This window comes from Manis pentadactyla, chromosome 2 (genome assembly GCF_030020395.1).
Source record: "Manis pentadactyla isolate mManPen7 chromosome 2, mManPen7.hap1, whole genome shotgun sequence".
NCBI classification, from domain to species: Eukaryota; Metazoa; Chordata; class Mammalia; order Pholidota; family Manidae; genus Manis; species Manis pentadactyla.
Genome location: NC_080020.1, coordinates 16,756,927 through 16,774,833, shown reverse-complemented (window position 1 = coordinate 16,774,833; position 17,907 = coordinate 16,756,927). Strand labels below are relative to the sequence as shown.

General features: G+C 35.8%; 1 protein-coding gene across 5 annotated transcripts in view; it reads left to right on the top strand.

The window, feature by feature from the left end:
• IFT88 (intraflagellar transport 88) overlaps positions 1 to 17,907 on the top strand; it is a 188,826-nt gene that overhangs the window by 118,662 nt on the left and 52,257 nt on the right. For all 5 annotated transcript variants that reach the window (XR_008993219.1, XM_057490395.1, XM_036910152.2 and 2 more), the window contains 3 exons: positions 12,566 to 12,618; positions 14,211 to 14,276; positions 16,951 to 17,057. Coding sequence is in view for 4 of the 5 variants with exons in the window: in XM_057490395.1 (XP_057346378.1) it covers positions 12,566 to 12,618; positions 14,211 to 14,276; positions 16,951 to 17,057 (226 nt within the window). In the remaining variant the exon portion in view is untranslated. The remainder of the gene's footprint in view (positions 1 to 12,565; positions 12,619 to 14,210; positions 14,277 to 16,950; positions 17,058 to 17,907) is intronic.

Here is a 17,907-nt window from a genome sequence, read left to right as displayed (position 1 = left end):
AGAATCACTACTTGTCTTCTCTGTGTTGCAGAGCCCTCACCATGCCCCTCCACACATTATACATGCTAATCATAATACCCCCTTTCTTTTTCCCCAACCTTATCCCTCCCTACCCTCCCATTCTCTCCAGTCCCTTTCCCTTTGGTAACTGTTAGTCCATTCTTAGGTTCTGTGATTCTGCTGCTGTTTTGTTCCTTCAGTCTTTCTTTGTTCCTATACTCCACATATGAGTGAAATCATTTGGTGTTTGTCTTTCTCCACCTGGCTTATTTATACCCTCTAGCTCCATCCATGTTGTTGCAAATGGTAGGATTTGTTTTCTTCTTATTGTAAGATAAATTCTAGCCAGAATAAGCAGGCAAAGAGAGGCAACAAAGGGCCAGGTAATTTATTTAAATACCCCCGGGTGAGGTTCTGTGGCCTTCTTGTCAGAGGCCAGAGAAGTCACACCCGGTTAGGGAGGTGGGGCGCTTATAAGGGATTAGCAGGGGGAGGAGTGGGCAAACTATCCTAGGGGGTATGGAGAGGTATGATTGGCTAAAGGTGACATAATAGTCAACTAGAAACTTTTTTCTTTCCAAGAGGGAGGAGGCTGACATCCGGGTCTTAGTTGGCACAACAGGGTGGAATTCAGGGAGAGCTATCCCCTTTCCGTATACGGCACGGACTTTGGGGTCTAGTCTGTTCTCCCCCTATGGCATCTCTCTGTTCTGTTTGCATGTCCTTGTTTTTCCTTTCTCCAGCCTAACACTTATGGCTGAATAATATTCCATTGTGTATATGTACCACATCTTCTTTATCCATTCATCTACTGATGGACACTTAGGTTGCTTCCATTTCTTGGCTATTGTAAATAGTGGCTTTTGGATGTAGAGTTCTATAGATGTCTATTAGGTCCATCTGTTCTAGTGTGTTGTTCAGTGCCTCTGTGTCCTTACTTATTTTCTGTCCAGTGGATCTATCCTTTGGAGTGAGTGGTGTGTTGAAGTCTCCTAAAATGAATGCATTGCATTCTCTTTCCTCCTTTAGTTCTGTTAGTACTGGTTTCACATATGTTGGTGCTCCTGTGTTGGGTGCATATATATTTATAATGGTTATATCCTCTTGTTGGACTGAGCCCTTTATCATTATGTAACATCCTTCTTTATCTTTTGTTACTTTCTTTGTTTTGAGGTCGATTTTGTCTGATACTACTGTAACACCTGCTTTTTTCTCCCTGTTGTTTGCATGAAATATCTTTTTCCATCCCTTAGCTTTTAGTCTGTGCATGTCTTTGGGTTTGAGGTGAGTCTCTTGTAAGCAGAATATAGATGGGTCTTGTTTTTTTATCCATTCCTTTACTCTGTGTCTTTTGATTGGTGCATTCAGTCCATTTACATTTAGGGTGATTATTGAAAGATATGTATTTATTGCCATTGCAGGCTTTAGATTCGTGGTTACCAAAGGTTCAACGTTATCTTCTTTAGTATCTTACTGTCTAACTTAACTCGCTTATTGAGGTATTTTAAACACTGTCTGGTGATTCTTTATTTTTCTCCCTTCTTATTCCTCCTCCTCTGTTCTTTATATGTTGGTTTTTTTATTCTGTGCTCTTTTGTGTTTCCTTTAACTGCTTTTGTGGGTAGTTGATTTTATTTTTTGCCTTTAGTTAGTATTTGGTTAGTCTGCTTTCTTTGCTGTGATTTTATTTTCTTTGGTGACATCTATTTAGTCTTAGGAGTGCTCCCATCTAGAGCATTCCCTCTAAAATACCCTGTAGAGGTGGTTTGTGGGAGGCAAATTCCCTCAACTTTTGCTTGTCTGGGAATTGTTTAATCCCTCCTTCATATTTAAATGATAATCATGCTGGATACAGTATTCTTGGTTCAAGGCCCTTCTCTTTCATTGCATTAAATATATCATGCCATTCTCTTCTGGCCTGTAATGTTTCTGTTGAGAAGTCTGATGTTAGCCTGATGGGTTTTCCTTTGTAGGTGACTTTTTTCTCTCTAGCTACCTTTAAAACTCTGTCCTTGTCCTTGATCTTTGTCATTTTAATTATTATGTGTCTTGGTGGTGTCCTCCTTGGGTTCCTTCTGTTGGGGGTTCTGTGCACTTCCGTGGTCTGACCAATTATTTCCTTCCTCAGTTTGGGGAAGTTTTCAGCAATTATTTCTTCAAATACACTTTCTATCTCTTTTTCTCTCTCTTCTTCTTCTGGTACTCCTATAATGTGGATATTGTTCCTTTTGGATTGGTCACACAGTTCTCTTAATATTGTTTCATTCCTGGAGATCATTTTATCTCTCTCTGTGTCAGCTTCTATGCGTTCCTGCTCTCTGATTTCTATTCCATCAATGGCCTCTTGCATCTTATCCATTCTGCTTATAAATCCTTCCAAAGATTGTTTCATTTCTGTAATATCCTTCCGGACATCATCCCTTAGCTCTTGCATATTTCTCTGCAGCTCCATCAGCATGGTTATGAGCTTTATTTTTAAATCTTTTTCAGTGAGATTGGTTGGGTCTATCTCCTTCTCAGGGTTTGCCTCTGTGATCTTGGTCTGTATCAAATTCTTCTGCCTTTTCATGGCAATAGAGGTATTTGTGGGGAGCTGGCGCGTGTGTTGGCTAAAAGAAAGTCCCTTCTTGCTGGTTTGTGGCCTTCCTCTCCTGGGAGAACAGCGACCCCTAGTGACTTGTGCTGGGTAGCTGTGTGCAGGCAAGGTTTCTAAGTCTTGCCCGGCTGCTGTGGAGCTCCGGGGTTGCTGTGGGCATGGCCAGCCTCAGGCTGCTTCTCCGATATGGCGGAGCCATGGCGGAGGGGAAACAGGCAGGAGGCTGTTTATCTCCGTGAGGGTCTCCGAGCTGCCCTGCTGCCCAGGGGGTTAGAGTGCCCAGAGTTCCCTGAGATTCCCAGCTGCTGGGCTAAGTGTGTCCCAGGACACTTCTGTCCAGCTGTGGGGTCCCTGTCCCGTTAAGACTTTCAAAAAGCACTCGCTTTTCTTTGTCCCCAGAGTGCCAGCTGCGGGGACCTGCTCACAGGTCTTACTGTCCTGTTTCCCTAGTTTCTAGCACCCCACGCATGCACTGTGTCTGTGCTCTGGTGCGGCTGGCTAGGGCTGGGTGTTTAGCAGTCCTGGGCTCCCTCTCCCTCCCCACTCTGACTCCTCTCTTCCTGCTGGGAGCTGGGGTGAGGGGCGCTCGGGTCCTGCCGGGCCGTGGCTTGTATCTTACCCCCTTCGCCAGGCGCTGGGTTCTCGTGGGTATGGATGTAGTCTGACTGTTGTCCTGTGTCTTCTAGTTTCTCTTTTAGGAATAGTTGTATTTGTTGTATTTTCAAAAATACATATAGTTTTGGGAGGAGATTTCCACTGCTCTACTCACGCCACCATCTTGGTTCTCCTCTGGTCAAATTGAATTTTAACATTAAAAGTGACTTTGAATCAGTTTAATGGTAAAGAAATGCTTAATAATTTGAGTGATCTCTCTGTGGAATTTGTATTAGACAATTAACTTCTATGACATTTGCTTCACATAAATATTTTGAGAATTATAAAACTACCAAGCATAGGGATCGTTTTTAATTATATGCTTTAAACTAAAGCTATATAGATAATACACTGCAACCTTTTTAGTATGCTGAATACTAACTCTAGCCTTAGCCATTAGCTTATGTAAGTCCCTTCCCATCACTACTGTTCCATACTTGACTGCTAGGTGTGACTGCCAAGCATTGACCTAGTAATCATTCCCTTCCTTAGTCCAGTTCATGTTCTTTATTTTGATCCCATCAATAGTCTAGCCTCACAAATCTTGATCTCCCTAACTTTGTTGATCTTTACCTCCTCTGCAATACAGCCACCTAGATCTTACCTCATTCTGATTATCACCCAGAACGTTTATACCAATAACATCTTAAAATACACAGCTGTTTGAACACAGCAGGCTTTCTTTCCAGCTTCTATACTCCCTGCTTTTCAGAATGCCTTTCTTTGGTAAAACTGAGACCTCCAATCTCTTGACCTTATTTTCTCTCGCAGTCTCAGTGTCTCCTGACTGGTTCTGAGCGTATCCTTTCTAGGCCACTTCATTGATCATATCTATTCCCTAATATTCTTGATTATTTTTTCTCTTGTTTTGCGGCACCATCTGTTCCCCCAAGTTTCAGTTTACTGGTTAATCCAACTATTCACTCCATTCTTATACATAGCCTGGGAAGCACTACCAGACATAAATTATGTGACCAGATGAATTGATGCCATACAAATTTATATTATATGAACACTGCTCACCAGTCTTAAGTGTTTCTAGGTAATTCCCCTACCCACTTCCCTCACAATCTCTTCAATTTCGCTCCCTATTTTGCATTTAAATTTCTCATAAAATAGACTTTTCTAGGAACTTCCTAGAATATTTCCCTCTCCCTGCATTCCTGTCAATTTCACTTCCACATGTTTTTACCTCTTTCTAAGTGACAGAGAGATTCAATATACATTACCTCTCTTCCTCATGAGCATATATTTTCTGTACCATACATCTGAGTTTCTACTTTTTCTGTTTTCTTGATATGCTAAATCTTTATTTGTCATATAAGATTTACCCCTGCAATAAAAATGTAAGCTCTTTGGAGGCAGTGTAGAGGCATTGGTTCTTGTGTCACATTCTTAACATATTCTAGGGTAGTTGGCATATAGTTGAATTAAATTATATTACCTATAATTTTTATTCCTTTACTCTAGAAACTCCCCATTTTGCTATATCTTTTAGATTTATATGGTTCTTAGTAATCTGGTATTTTTAGTAACTGGTTTAAGCCTATATTCTTGTTCTCTGTTTTCTTTACATCCATTAAGTCATGTCTTAAAATTCCAAGAAATTCTACTCCAAATTGGTCCATTTAATGTAATTTTCATTATTATGCTGTATTAGAGAATATTCTTTAATGTTTGTCATGATTATTATTGGGACACAATCAAGTAGACCAATATACACATTATAGGAATTCCAGGAGAAGAGAGAAAGGAGCAGAGAGATTATTTGAAGAAATAGTGGCAGAAATGTCCTAAATTTGAGGAGAGACATGGGTTTACAAGTCCAGAAAGCTCAGTAAACTTCAAGTAGGAAAAGCCCAAAGAGACCCACACCGAGACATGTTGTAAAAAAATTATCAAAAGATAGAAAATCTTGAAAGCATCAAAAAGCAATTCATCATATACCAGAGAGCCTCAGTAAGATTATCAGCAGATTTCTCAATAGAAACCTTGGAGACTGAAAGGCAGTGGGATGATAAAGTTTTGATAAAGTCCTGTCAACCAATAATTCTTTATCTAGCAAGTTCAAGAATTAAGGAAAAATTAAGACATTTACAGATAAATAAAATCTGAGGGAGTTCATTACTAGTACACCTACCCTGCAAGAAATGCTAAAGGAAGTCCTTCAGACTGAAATGAAAAGACACTAAACAGTAACTCAAAGACCCAATAAAAAATTAAAGAACACTTGTAAAGGTAACTGCATAGGTAAATACAACAGCGAGTATTATTGTACTTTTGGTTTGATTTACAATTTCACTCTTTTTCCTATTGATTTAAAAGGCAAGTGCATAAAGAGGAATGTACAGTCAAAGCAGTAATGGAGGGATTGGGGAGCAAAAAAAACTAGATCACAGAAAAAAATAGCTAAATAGCAGAAGCAAATCTTCCTGTGTCATAATAACTTTAAAAAAATTATTCCATTAAAAGACAGATTGACAGACCGAATAAGGATATCAAGATCCATCCATATGCTGTCTATAAGATACTCACTTTAGATATAAAGAGGTTGAAAGTAAAAGAATGGAAAAAGAAATTCTATGCAAATAGTAACCAAAAGAGAGCTGGGCTGTCTATGTTAGTTAGATAAAATAGACTTTAAATCACAAATGATACAAAGAAGAATGTTATATATTGATAAAAAGTTTATTACTATAAGAACATATAATAATTTTAAACATATACACATCTAAAGAAGAAGCCCCAAGATATATGAAGCAAAAATTGACAGAACTTAAAGGAAAAATAGATAGTTCTACAATAATAGATATGTCAGTGCTCCACTTTTAATGATGGATAGAAAAACCAGGCAGAAGATCAAAGGGAAATAGAGTAGTTGAACAACACTATAAACCAATTAGACCTAACAATCATATACAGAATCATCAACCGAACAAGAGCAGACTAGACATTCTTCTCAAAGTACACATGGAACATTCCCCGAGGTAGAATATGTTAGGTCACAAAATATTTCTTAATAAATTTTAAAAGATTAAACATAAAAGTATCTTTTCCCATCACAATGAAATGAAACTACAAATCAACAATAGAAGGAAAAAATTCACAAATGTGTGCAAATTGAACAACACAGTTTTAACCAAAGATGAAATCATAAAGGAAATTAGAAAATACCTTGAGGTGAATGAAAACAAAACATGACATACCAAAATTTATGAGATTCAGCAAAAGCCGTGCTAAGAGGATAATTTATAGCTGTAAATTATACATTAAAAAAGAAGAAAGATTTCAATAACCTAACTAAACACCTTAAGGAATTAGAAAAAGAAGAGCAAATTAAACCCACAAATAGCAGATGAAAATTATAAAGATTAGAGCAAAAATAAATAAAAGAGAGAAGACAAAATGATAGAGAAAACTAGTGAAACCAAAAGTTGATTCTTTGAAAAGATCAACAAAATTGACGAATCTTTAGCTAGATTGATGAAGAGAAAAAGAAGATTCAAATTGCTAAAATCAGAAATGTGACTAGGGTTATTACTAGAAATTTCATATAAATAAAAAAGCATATAAGAGAACACTATGAATAGTTGTATGCCAGCAAATTAGATAACCTGGATAAAATGGACAAATTCCTAGAAATACACAATCAACCAAAACTGACTCAAGAAGAAATAGAAAGCTAAGAGACCTGTAACTAATAAGAGGATGGAATTAAATAATCACAAATATTCCAATAAAGAAAATCTCTGGACCAGATGGCTTCACTAGTGAATTCTATTATGATGGTTAACTTTATGTGTCAACTTGACTGCCCACTGGGTGCCCAGATTAAACATGATTTCTGGATATGTCTGAAAATGTTTCTAGATGAGACTACCATTTGAATTGTCAGACTCAGTAAAGTAGGTTGCCCACCCCTGTGTGGGTATGCATCATCCAGTCATTGAGGGCCTGAATAGAACAAAAGGCAGAGGAAGGAAGAATTTGTCCCTTTATTCCTGCCTCACTGTTGAGCTGGGACATCTCATCTCATCTTTTCCTGCCCTTGGACTAGGATTTACATTACTGGTTCCCCTAGTTCTCAGGTCTTTGGACTTGAACCAAATTGTACCACCAGCTTTCCTGGGCCTCCAGCTCACCGACAGCTGATTGCAGACAGATTCTCAGCCTCCACAATCTCATGAACCAATCCTCACAATAAATCTCCACATGTATATATGTATATGTATATGTATATGCCTGTGTGTGTGTGTGTGTATGTGTGTTTATCATATTGATTCTGTTTCTCTGGAGAGCCCTGAGTAAGACACACATTTCCTAACTCATTCTATGAAGACAGCATTATCCTGATGCCAAATCTGGACAAAGACACTGTAAGAAATTACAGACCAATATCTCTGATGAGTATGATGCACAAATCATCAGCAAAATACTAGCAATCCAAATTCAGTAGTATATTAGAAGAATTAATGTGGGATTTATTCCCAGAATGCAAGGATGGTCCAGCATATGAATATCAATATAATATACCGTGCTAATAGAACAAAGGAAAAAAACACATGGTCATCTCAATTAATTCAGAAAAGACATTGGACAAAATTCCATGCCTTTTTCATTCCAGCACCCCCACCTGCCTAAGCCCCTAGGCTGGGGCCTTTCTGAGCAACTGTTGAGCATGAGGGGTTATTGCCTCTGCAGAGTGCGGGTCCAGCTACTTTTCAATCAGATTTCCACTCTCAGTCTGTTTTCCCTTAGTATTTCCACACCTTACTCCTTCCTTCCTCAATGCTCATGATGCCAATTCTTGAGCATTTCTGTTGATTTTCAGGAAAGACTGGTGTGTTTCTCCTCAGTATGCTTTTTGTAAGCAAATGAGTTTTACCTTTCTTTACCCTACTAAAGTCTGTTTCCATGTCCTTCTTCTGTTGTCCACCATTTGCTTATTGTTGTATATGGTTTTGTATGTTTTGAGTTTCATCTGAGATGGAGTTCAGGTTTATCTTTCCCATTCTTCTTGGGGGGTTAATTTCCAGAAAAGACATTGTGAGGTAAAAAGTCTTTACTCTTCCATCTTGAACCAGAAGTCATGACTGTCTGTTTGGTGCTTACTTATTCCAAATATGGGAGGTAACAGTTCTCCCCTGTGATTTTCAAATTGCAACTCTCATTGCTTTCTGGAAATGTGAAATAAGGGCTTTGTCTGGGACATTATGCTGGTGAATACTATTGGGAGTATACCTTAGACATAACTCTCAGTCTTGCCTGGGTCTATTTCCTTCGCCTTTAAGGTGAATGAATAAAATTGCTATCTGACTTCTAAAATTCCATAATTCCTTAATTAAAGCCAACTAGTTGCAGATTTAAAATACTTAAAACATTCATTTTGCTGTACTAGGCAATTTATAATCGATTTTCTGAAATTTGGGGGCTGCATTATTTTTAATCAGTATGTCTTAAGTAATTATTTTATGTCACTTAAATGTAGTATCTGTAAAATAGTATTTTTCTTTACTGAGAGGATTGAGGAGAGAAGTAGGCATTCATTCAGAAAATACACTTGACTTATTATTCCTAAACTAGGTTCTGATGGTAAAACAGATAGAAGGTAAAATAATCAGCTTTATTTATTTGCTTTTATGCAAAACTTTCCTGTCCTATATTAATAATGCCTGGGCACCCTCCAGTTACTAAAATTAAACTAGGAATGTAGCAATTTAATTCTGAAGATGATTAATAAAATACATTTATCTCATGTCCTAAATTTTTCCTTTGTTACATTTATTATACATGGAAGTTTTTCAACTATTATAATGCATAAAATCTTTTGATGATCATATAGATCACGTCAGTGCTCAATCATCTGTGCTAGTAGGAGAAAGCATTTTCATAGATCATCTATAGTTATAGTCAACAAGAATAAATAATCTAGAATGTTACCTAATTCTTTATTAACATTAAGTCACTGAGCTCTGTTCTTCTTCTGTTCACTGGGCTACTTTAGTGGTCAAAAATAATTAATCCATTTTCCCCATAAGAATGCCCACATATATACACACACATACCACTTAACAACTGCTCCAGTGTCTCTTTTTTTTTAAATTTCCCAATAGGTGCCACTTAGGAAATAAAGCTTTTTTAAAGAAGAAAGAAAGAAGTGGTTATAATAGTAGCAACTAATGTTTACTGTTTACATGTATTATTACTTAATCCTCACAACTCCCCTTTGAAGTAGATACTATTACTATCCCCATTTTTTAGATGAGGAAACAGAGGCATAATTTTAAATAATCTAGTTCATAGAATTAACAGGTTACCAAACTAAAAATTATAATCCCACCCTTGGGCAAATACTAAAGCTGTGTGCTTGAATATGCAAAGGAGGAAGAATTAATGATTAATGATCACCCAGTATGTACAAGGCATCATGCCAGGTCCTGGGGATATAAAGCCTATCCCACCCTCAGAAATCTATATATAAAGAGCGTAATAAGATACTCAGAAACAAAAATAGTAATGCAGTTTAGTAAATGTAGTGCTAAAGAGCTTCTAGGGTGTTAGGAGAGCACTTAGAACAGCTGAATCCCACCTGGCATGGAAGTTCGAAGAGTTTGGAGTGAGCCTCCAAGTAGAGGTGATGGTGTGTGTGAAGACAAGGAGTCCAGAAAATGGAGTAGATGCAGGGAACTCCATGCTCCTGTTTGGATTTGCTGCAGCATGAAGTGTTAGGCAGAGCATCGTGGAAGATGAGTTGGAGAGGAAGAAAATGACTGAGTGGATGAAATAGATTGGTATCTTGGATTTATATTTGGAGGGGAAATGATAGGCTTTAAGGACGGAAGTAATATCATTAGGTATGTACTTTATTTAGATCAAAGTGGATAGTGTATAGGAGGTAGATCTGAGGCTCAGTAACTTGCCCACGTAACGGGTCTGTGATTTAATTGCCAGTTTCATCTGATTCCAAAACTGGTAGGTTTGCCATCAAATCAAGCTATCTGTCCTTGAAGCCATGAGGTAGGGGGAATCTAAAAAGAAGTAAGAAGAGCACTAAGTTGTTTCCTAGTCTTTTATTTCTTCCAATCTTACTTACCCTACATATTTTTGACAGTAGTCTTTAGAAATTCTGGAAATGGTTATTTAATTTAGACAATTCATTTCTTTTTAAGGGAAAGTAAAGGATTAATAGAGTACTTTTTTTTACTCTCTTTCATTGAAGCCTAATAGTTCAAACACAATTTCAAAAATTGCCTCTGGGGTACTACAATATACCTAAATTTCTAAGCCTTATGTACTAAGCCAAAGTGTAAGATGATGGCAAGCGGCAAAGATAATGTTAAACCAGAATGCAGTGGCCTTTCACCAAACAGGCTAATTGGCTCTTATAGGAATATCTAAATAAAGGCATGAACTAGACTGAAAGACTCCTAAATTTAAATTTCTTAATATAAATATGACATGTAATAATGAAGGAAGTTGTATATACACTATATTCAATAATAGAGTTGATCTTATCAAATGTCAAGAGAGTAATTTGAAGATAGTACAAATATATAGCTTTTTTATAAAGCAGTTTGACTATCCTAGGGGATTATGCTCTCTGACTTCAAGCTCTACTACAAAGCCACAATAATCAAGACAATTTCATGCTGGCACAAGAACAGACCCATAGACCAATGGAACAGACTCGAGAGCCCAGATAGAAACCCAAGCATATATGGTCAATTAATATATGATAAAGGAGCCATGGACATACAATAAAGAAATGACAGCCTCGTCAACAACTGGTGTTGACAAAACTGGACAGCTACTTGCGAGAGAATGAAACTAGATTATTGTCTAACCTCATACACAAAAGTAAACTCAAAATGGTTCAAAGACCTGAATGCAAGTCATAAAACCATAAAACTCTTAGAAGAAAACATAGGCAAATATCTCTTGAATATAAACAGGAGCAACTTTTCCTGAACACATCTCCTCAGGCAAGGGAAACAAAAGTAGAATGAAAAAATGAAACTACATCAAGCCAAAAATCTTCTGTACAGCAAAGATTTTTAGTACATAGGACATACTATGTATTATAGTACATAGGACATACTATGTTTAATCGTGCATTAATGATTTAGCCCATGCATATAAGCAGGTACATTATATTATTATAGTACATAGGACATACTATATATCAGCAGAACAAAAAGGCATCCTACAGTATGGGAGAATATGTTTGTAAATGACATATCCGACAAGGGGTTAACATCCAAAATATATAAAGAACTCACATGCCTCAACACCCAAAAAGCAAATAACCCAAATAAAAAATGGGTGGAGGGTACAAACAGGCAATTCTCCAAGGAAGAAATTCAGACGTCCAACAGGTATATGAAAAGATGCTCCACATTACTAATTATCAGGGAAATGCAAATTAAAACCACAATGAGATATCACCTCACACCAGTTAGGATGGCCAACATCCAAAAGACATGGAACAACAATTGCTGGCAAGGATGTAGAGAAAGGGTAACCATCCTTCACTGCTGATGGGAATGTAAGCTAATTCAACCATTGTGCAAAACAATGTGGAGGTTCCTCAAAAAACTAAAAACAGAAATACCAATTGACCCAGGAATTCCACTCCTAGGAATTTACCTAAAGAATACAAGTTCTCAGATTCAAAAAGACATATGCACCCCTATGTTTATTGCAGCACTATTTACAGTAGTCACGATATGGAAGCAACCTAAGTTTCCATCAGTTGATGAATGGGTAAAGAAGAGGTGGTACATATACACCATGGAATATTATTCAGCCATAAGAAAGAAACAAATCCTACCATTTGCAGCAACATGAGTGGAGCTAGTGGGTATTATGCTCAGTGAAATAAGCCAGGCAGAGAAAGACAAATACCAAATGATTTCCCTCATCTGTGGAGTATAACAATGAAGCAAAACTGAAGGAACAAAACAGCAGCAGAATCACAAACTCCAAGAAGGGACTACTGGTTACCAACGGGAAGGGGTGTGGGAGGGCAGGTTGGGAGAGAGGGAGAAGGAGATTGAGGGGTATTATGATTAGTACACATGGTGTGTGGGGGGTCACAGGGAAGACAGTGTAGCACAGAGAAGGCAAATAGACTCTGTGGCATCTTACTACACTGATGGACAGTGGCTGCAATGGGGTGTGGGGGGTACTCAATAATACGAGTGAATGTAGTAACCACATTGTTTTCTGTGAAACCTTCATAAGAGTATATATCAATGGTACCTTAATAAAAAAAACCTGACTATTCTAATTTCATATAATTTTTTTCTTTTATAGGCCTACACAAGTGAAATGGCAGCTGATGGTAGCTAGTTGTTTTAGAAGAAGTGGCAAGTGCTTTAATTTTATTCATTTTTAATATATTTTTCTTCTTTCGATTAAGTAATTATTAATATAAATGTGTTCCAATTACATATTTGTTTATTAAAACACTAACTTTCAATAACCACACATATTTGAAGCATTATGTGAAAAACATAATTACTATGTGCAGAAAAAAATTATGCTCACAAAGTGGGTTTTAATCATGTACTCCATCACTACTGTTAAAAACAGATTCTTATTTCTTGAAGTTAACATGTACTCATTTTCACAAGTTAGCCACAGAAAAATAGACATTCTGTATACATTAAGTTATTTATTCACTTTCTAGTCACCCAATTCTAGATACTTTTGTGTAATTTATGAGACTATCTCACAGCCAAAAAGCCTGAGGAAAGTCTAGAACTGGAGCAACTGGGACTATATTTTTTATACCAAATATCACTAGATATTTTTGTTTGTGTTTTCAGTAACGGTTTTTATTACATCCTGTACTGCTGACTCTTATCCTGAAGTATGGAGAGACATTAATAAGTTTGGACTAACTGTGATATGAATATTGTTTAAACATCAGAGATTAAGTAGGGAGATAAATGTTAACACATTTGTAATCCATTTCATAGAGCATACAAATGATCCGGGGAAAGAAATTCTTCCATCCTAGGGAAGCACAGATTCTGAAAGTGGTAACTGTTGTAGGAGGTGTCTTTTTTTCATCTCTGTGAGCTCCTTCAGAAAGGCATCAGTAGGCCTCAAATCATTTAAAGGGTTGACCTTCATATTACTGTATTTCCTGTTGGATATACAACATAACAGTACTATATATATATTTATATCAGTGGTAGTCAGATGTAAAGTGTACGCATATATGAGGTGTTCTGAATGATCTAAAGACAAGCTTTCTTGAGTTGTTGAAGTGCAGGTTAGGAGAATAGAAGCGAACATTTATTGGGAAGCTGTGTGTGCTAGATGCTTCCTGTCTCTATTTCATTTAGTTCTCACAGTGACTCTTTGAGGGTTAGCACAGCCATCCCTCTTATACAGTGAGGCCCAGAGAGAGATTTATAACTTGTTTACTGCGATTTTCATAAAGATATTTGATCCAAAATTAATTTTTCCTATTCTTTACTGCTAAGCTAAACTATTTTATTATAAAACAAAATGCTTTCTATGAACTGTTTCAAAATAAAAACTACAAAAAAATTATTTTTCATCTTTTCTTAGTGAATGACATTGAAGTTAATGTTAGTCTATCACTTAATTTTTTTTTAAATTTGTCAGTGTTCATCTGAAATAATCTTTAATTTCTAGGAAACTGAATAGATCTTAATTTTTTGCCACTAACATATGTATTTTAAAAATTAGAAGTAAGTTTCATCCATCACCCATTTAATTCTGCTCTGTCCCTTTTTCAAATATCTTTTATTTGTACATTGTCTTCTAGATGTTGTATTAAGATTGGTTATACGTGCTTGTGGCAAACATGAAAGTCTTCTTACTAAGCCAATTAAACGGTGACAGTACATTGGATTAAAACTAATACTTTGCAGAATCCTAGTATCTATAATCTGCTAGTGTGTTTTTCCTTTTTTGTTTATAGGTAACTACCAGAAAGCATTAGATACTTACAAAGATATTCACAGAAAATTTCCAGAAAACGTTGAATGTAAGTGAGTTTACATTTTGTAAATTTGAAGGTAGAGGTTCTCACATTTTATGTCCTAATATGTAATAATTGTGTTTGCTATAGTAATCATAAACATGGAAGCCAACCTATAATTTGTGATACATATGGTTCAATATGTGCCTATAAGATCAGAATATTTGACTATGCAAGTGCACATTTTTCTAGAATTTAATTGGTGATGGATTTACATATATCACTGAATTCTCTTCAATAGTAAACAAACCTATACTTCAAAGTTTTATGAAATTTTAAAAATAAACTTTAAGTTATTTTTTTAAGTTCATAAACTATGACGTTTTATAGAAACAGGATTTTTAACTATTTATTTAGTATGCAATTCCTTGAGGTTAAAAAAATACTTTTAGAGTTTATGAAAATAGAACACAAATGCTCACTGATACTGATAGCAAATGAGTTTTAATGTTACTTTAATTTTAAAACATCAAATTGGTATATTCCTTATTTCCTTTTTGTAAAGTTAGCTTTGTAGAAAATATTTATTTATCCCCATCTTGTTGAGCAATGAATTTGGTGGAACTTAAAGTAATGATATGAAGTACTACAGCAGTAACACTGAGAAAAATACAAATAACCATGTTCATATGCCACATATTCCCACTAAACTCAGTATTAGCCCTGAATAGCCTTGTGGCTAAGAGAAAGAGAAAAAACACAATCAATTAATTATATCATCTTTACTTTTAATGAGGAAACAAAAAGCAGTTCCTTGGGAAGAAGAATATGTTTCCCACTCTGGATTCATTCATGTTGATACACTGAGAAATATAGTAGATAAAGTCATAGAAAGATGTAGTAGCTCCTTGCTTTAATAACATCCCTACAGCAAATGAAATAACATGTTTAAAAGAGACTTTGTAATTTTGTCCTTCTGTGAACATGAAACAACACATTTCAACTCAGTAAAAACAAATCTTTTCTAAGCCAAGTTTCCCAGTGGTTCAGCCTGATTCAGGGATTAGATGTATTGCATGTTCCTTCATTAATATTTTTCTCAATTTGACTTCTATAAAAGCTATACAACAGAGAGCTCAGAATTATGGCCTTTGGGTAGAAAGTTAGGAGTGAGGGGTCTTCTGGTGCTGATTAGAAGTAGATTCATTACCTTAAGCAGTAGTTTCCAAATGCCAGTCAGGAAACAGAGTACATGGGAATTACTTGTAAAACTTTTAAAAAGTACAGATTTCTTGCCCAGCCTACAGATATTCTCATTTAGGTTTGCAGTGGAGCCAGTTATCTAATTTTTCCTATTTCTTTTTAAAAAGTTTTTTATGTGATTCTTTATCTCAGTCACATTAGAGAACTGGTGTTTTAAAAATTAAATGAGAGATAATAGTAATATCTTTTTGTGAAAATGGAGCAACCCAACAGTCTGCTAGGCAAAAGTTTCTCAGCCTTGGCATGGTTAACATTTGGGACCAGATAATCCTGTGCTGTGGGAGGCCATCCTGTGGATTACTGAATGTTGGGCAGCATCCCTGGCCACTACCCAATAGGTGCTAGTAGCTCTTAAACACACACACCTGAGTTATGAAAAACAGAGCTATCTCCAGATACTGCCAAATGTCCTCTGGGGGACAAAATTGCTCCTGTTGGGAACCACTGCCGTAGCCATAGTACCTCAACGCTGGGCCAGTAAAGGGACTAGTTCCAAGCAAGTTCACATTTCTTTCTTTATGTAGAGTTTAAGATTCACTAGAGTTTAAGATTCACTCTAAGAAGTAAATGAATATCTATGACATAGGGAGTGTCCAAAATGACTTTGGCCTGGATAATTTCCAAAAAAAATATCAATAGTCAAACTTAGAGCCATAGAAGAAACATTTTTGCACATGCAGTGTCTCATTCTGAGCAGAGTGGTTTTCTGATCAACCCAATAGGATAATTCAGTCTTAAAATACCTTCTTCAGTCATCAGAAATTGACCTGCTCTATAGAGTCACAGATAACATACTAAATTTCAGAGGACATCTACCAAAAATAATGATTTTTTTTCACATTAACTCTTCCTAAGCCATTCTTCCTAAACATGGGTAGATAAGAAAAATAGTCGAGTATTATTGTAAAATATGTAAATTACCTTCTTATTGTGAATTATTAAGATCAATGTATGCATAGGTAGTTTAGTAATGCATAACATTTTTTATTATTTTAGTACTACTACTTTTGCAATATGTTAATGGCCTAAATTGGTCACTTATTTACAAATTCTTATGGAGTAACTGCAGTGTTAGGTACACAGCACTGTTCTAGCACTGTGGATATGGCAGAAAACAAAACCAAACTATGGAAATCCTTGGTCTTGTGGAGCTGAAGAGAAAGACAACAAATACATCATGTCAGTTGTCTAGATGGTATAAAGGAAAAGCAGATGAGGAGACGGGGTATTAGAAGGGCCTGATTGTAGATGGTATGGTCTCACCTGAGGGCAGGGCAGGTGGAGAGAATCCCCTTAAACTGCCTTCCAAGGAAGTCAGTTTTCCCAAGGCCAGAGAATATAAAGTGTGGTTATTTTTCAAGAGAAACAAACAGTATTTGTGAACATCATTCCTACATGTCCCAAGACTATTTGTTGATTTGTTGTACTTTCAACACTGTGCATAAATACTTTTCTAAAAATATTTTTCATAATTTAGGTCTGCGTTTCTTGGTTCGTCTCTGTACAGATATTGGATTAAAAGAAGTTCAAGAATATGCAACAAAACTCAAGAGATTGGAAAAAATGAAAGAAATAAGGGAACAGGTATTTCATATGGCTGAAAACTGCTGTTCATTTTTTAAATGTCAGCCCTCTCTAGCTTAGCTAAGTAATGCTGCAGTGTTCTATTAGTAAAATTAAGTTGATTTTTTTTTCTGCTCTGGCAAAAAAGAAGGAATAACTATAATTCTAGTTTTAGGACAAAATTCTGTAAAGAACTACTTTACTGATAGGATAAAGTGCAATAAATTCAAAATAGTCTTTAGTGGATAGCTATAGTAGAAAAATAATTGTAATTTTCTACAATACAGAATAATTTATAGGTTAATTTAAAGATTTAGTTTAATTGGAGAGTCCTGTGGCCCACAGAAACTTAGAGGCAATTACTTGTGTATAACTGTACCTTTTCTTTAAGCTGTTTCATCATGTAGCAGAGCATGACTTTGAGAATAATACTGATATACATGGGAGCATTTTAAATATATTTCTGTGATCCATGCAGAATGTGGAATAGCAAAGGTCTTATTTTCACTTCTTTAAAAGAATAATTTCTCCTAAGTTTGAGCCTAGAATATTTTAAAATTTAACATGATTTTTGAGTGTCTGCTTTTCATAGAAAGGAAATATCCTAAAGCTTAGAATTTTTCAAGAATTTAATTATGTTGGGTAATTAAATCTAAATTCTGTATTTGCTTTTAAATATGATTATCTTGTTTTTGCTTTGAATGTGTGGTCTGATTGTTTTATTCTCTTTTTTAAAGTATCAGTTGTAAAAGGATTGTGAGCATGACATAGATTTTTACCTTAAAATCTATCTTGTTTTTGCTTTGAATATGTGATCTGATTGTTTTATTCTCTTTTTTAAAGTATCAGTTGTAAAAGGATTGTGAGTATG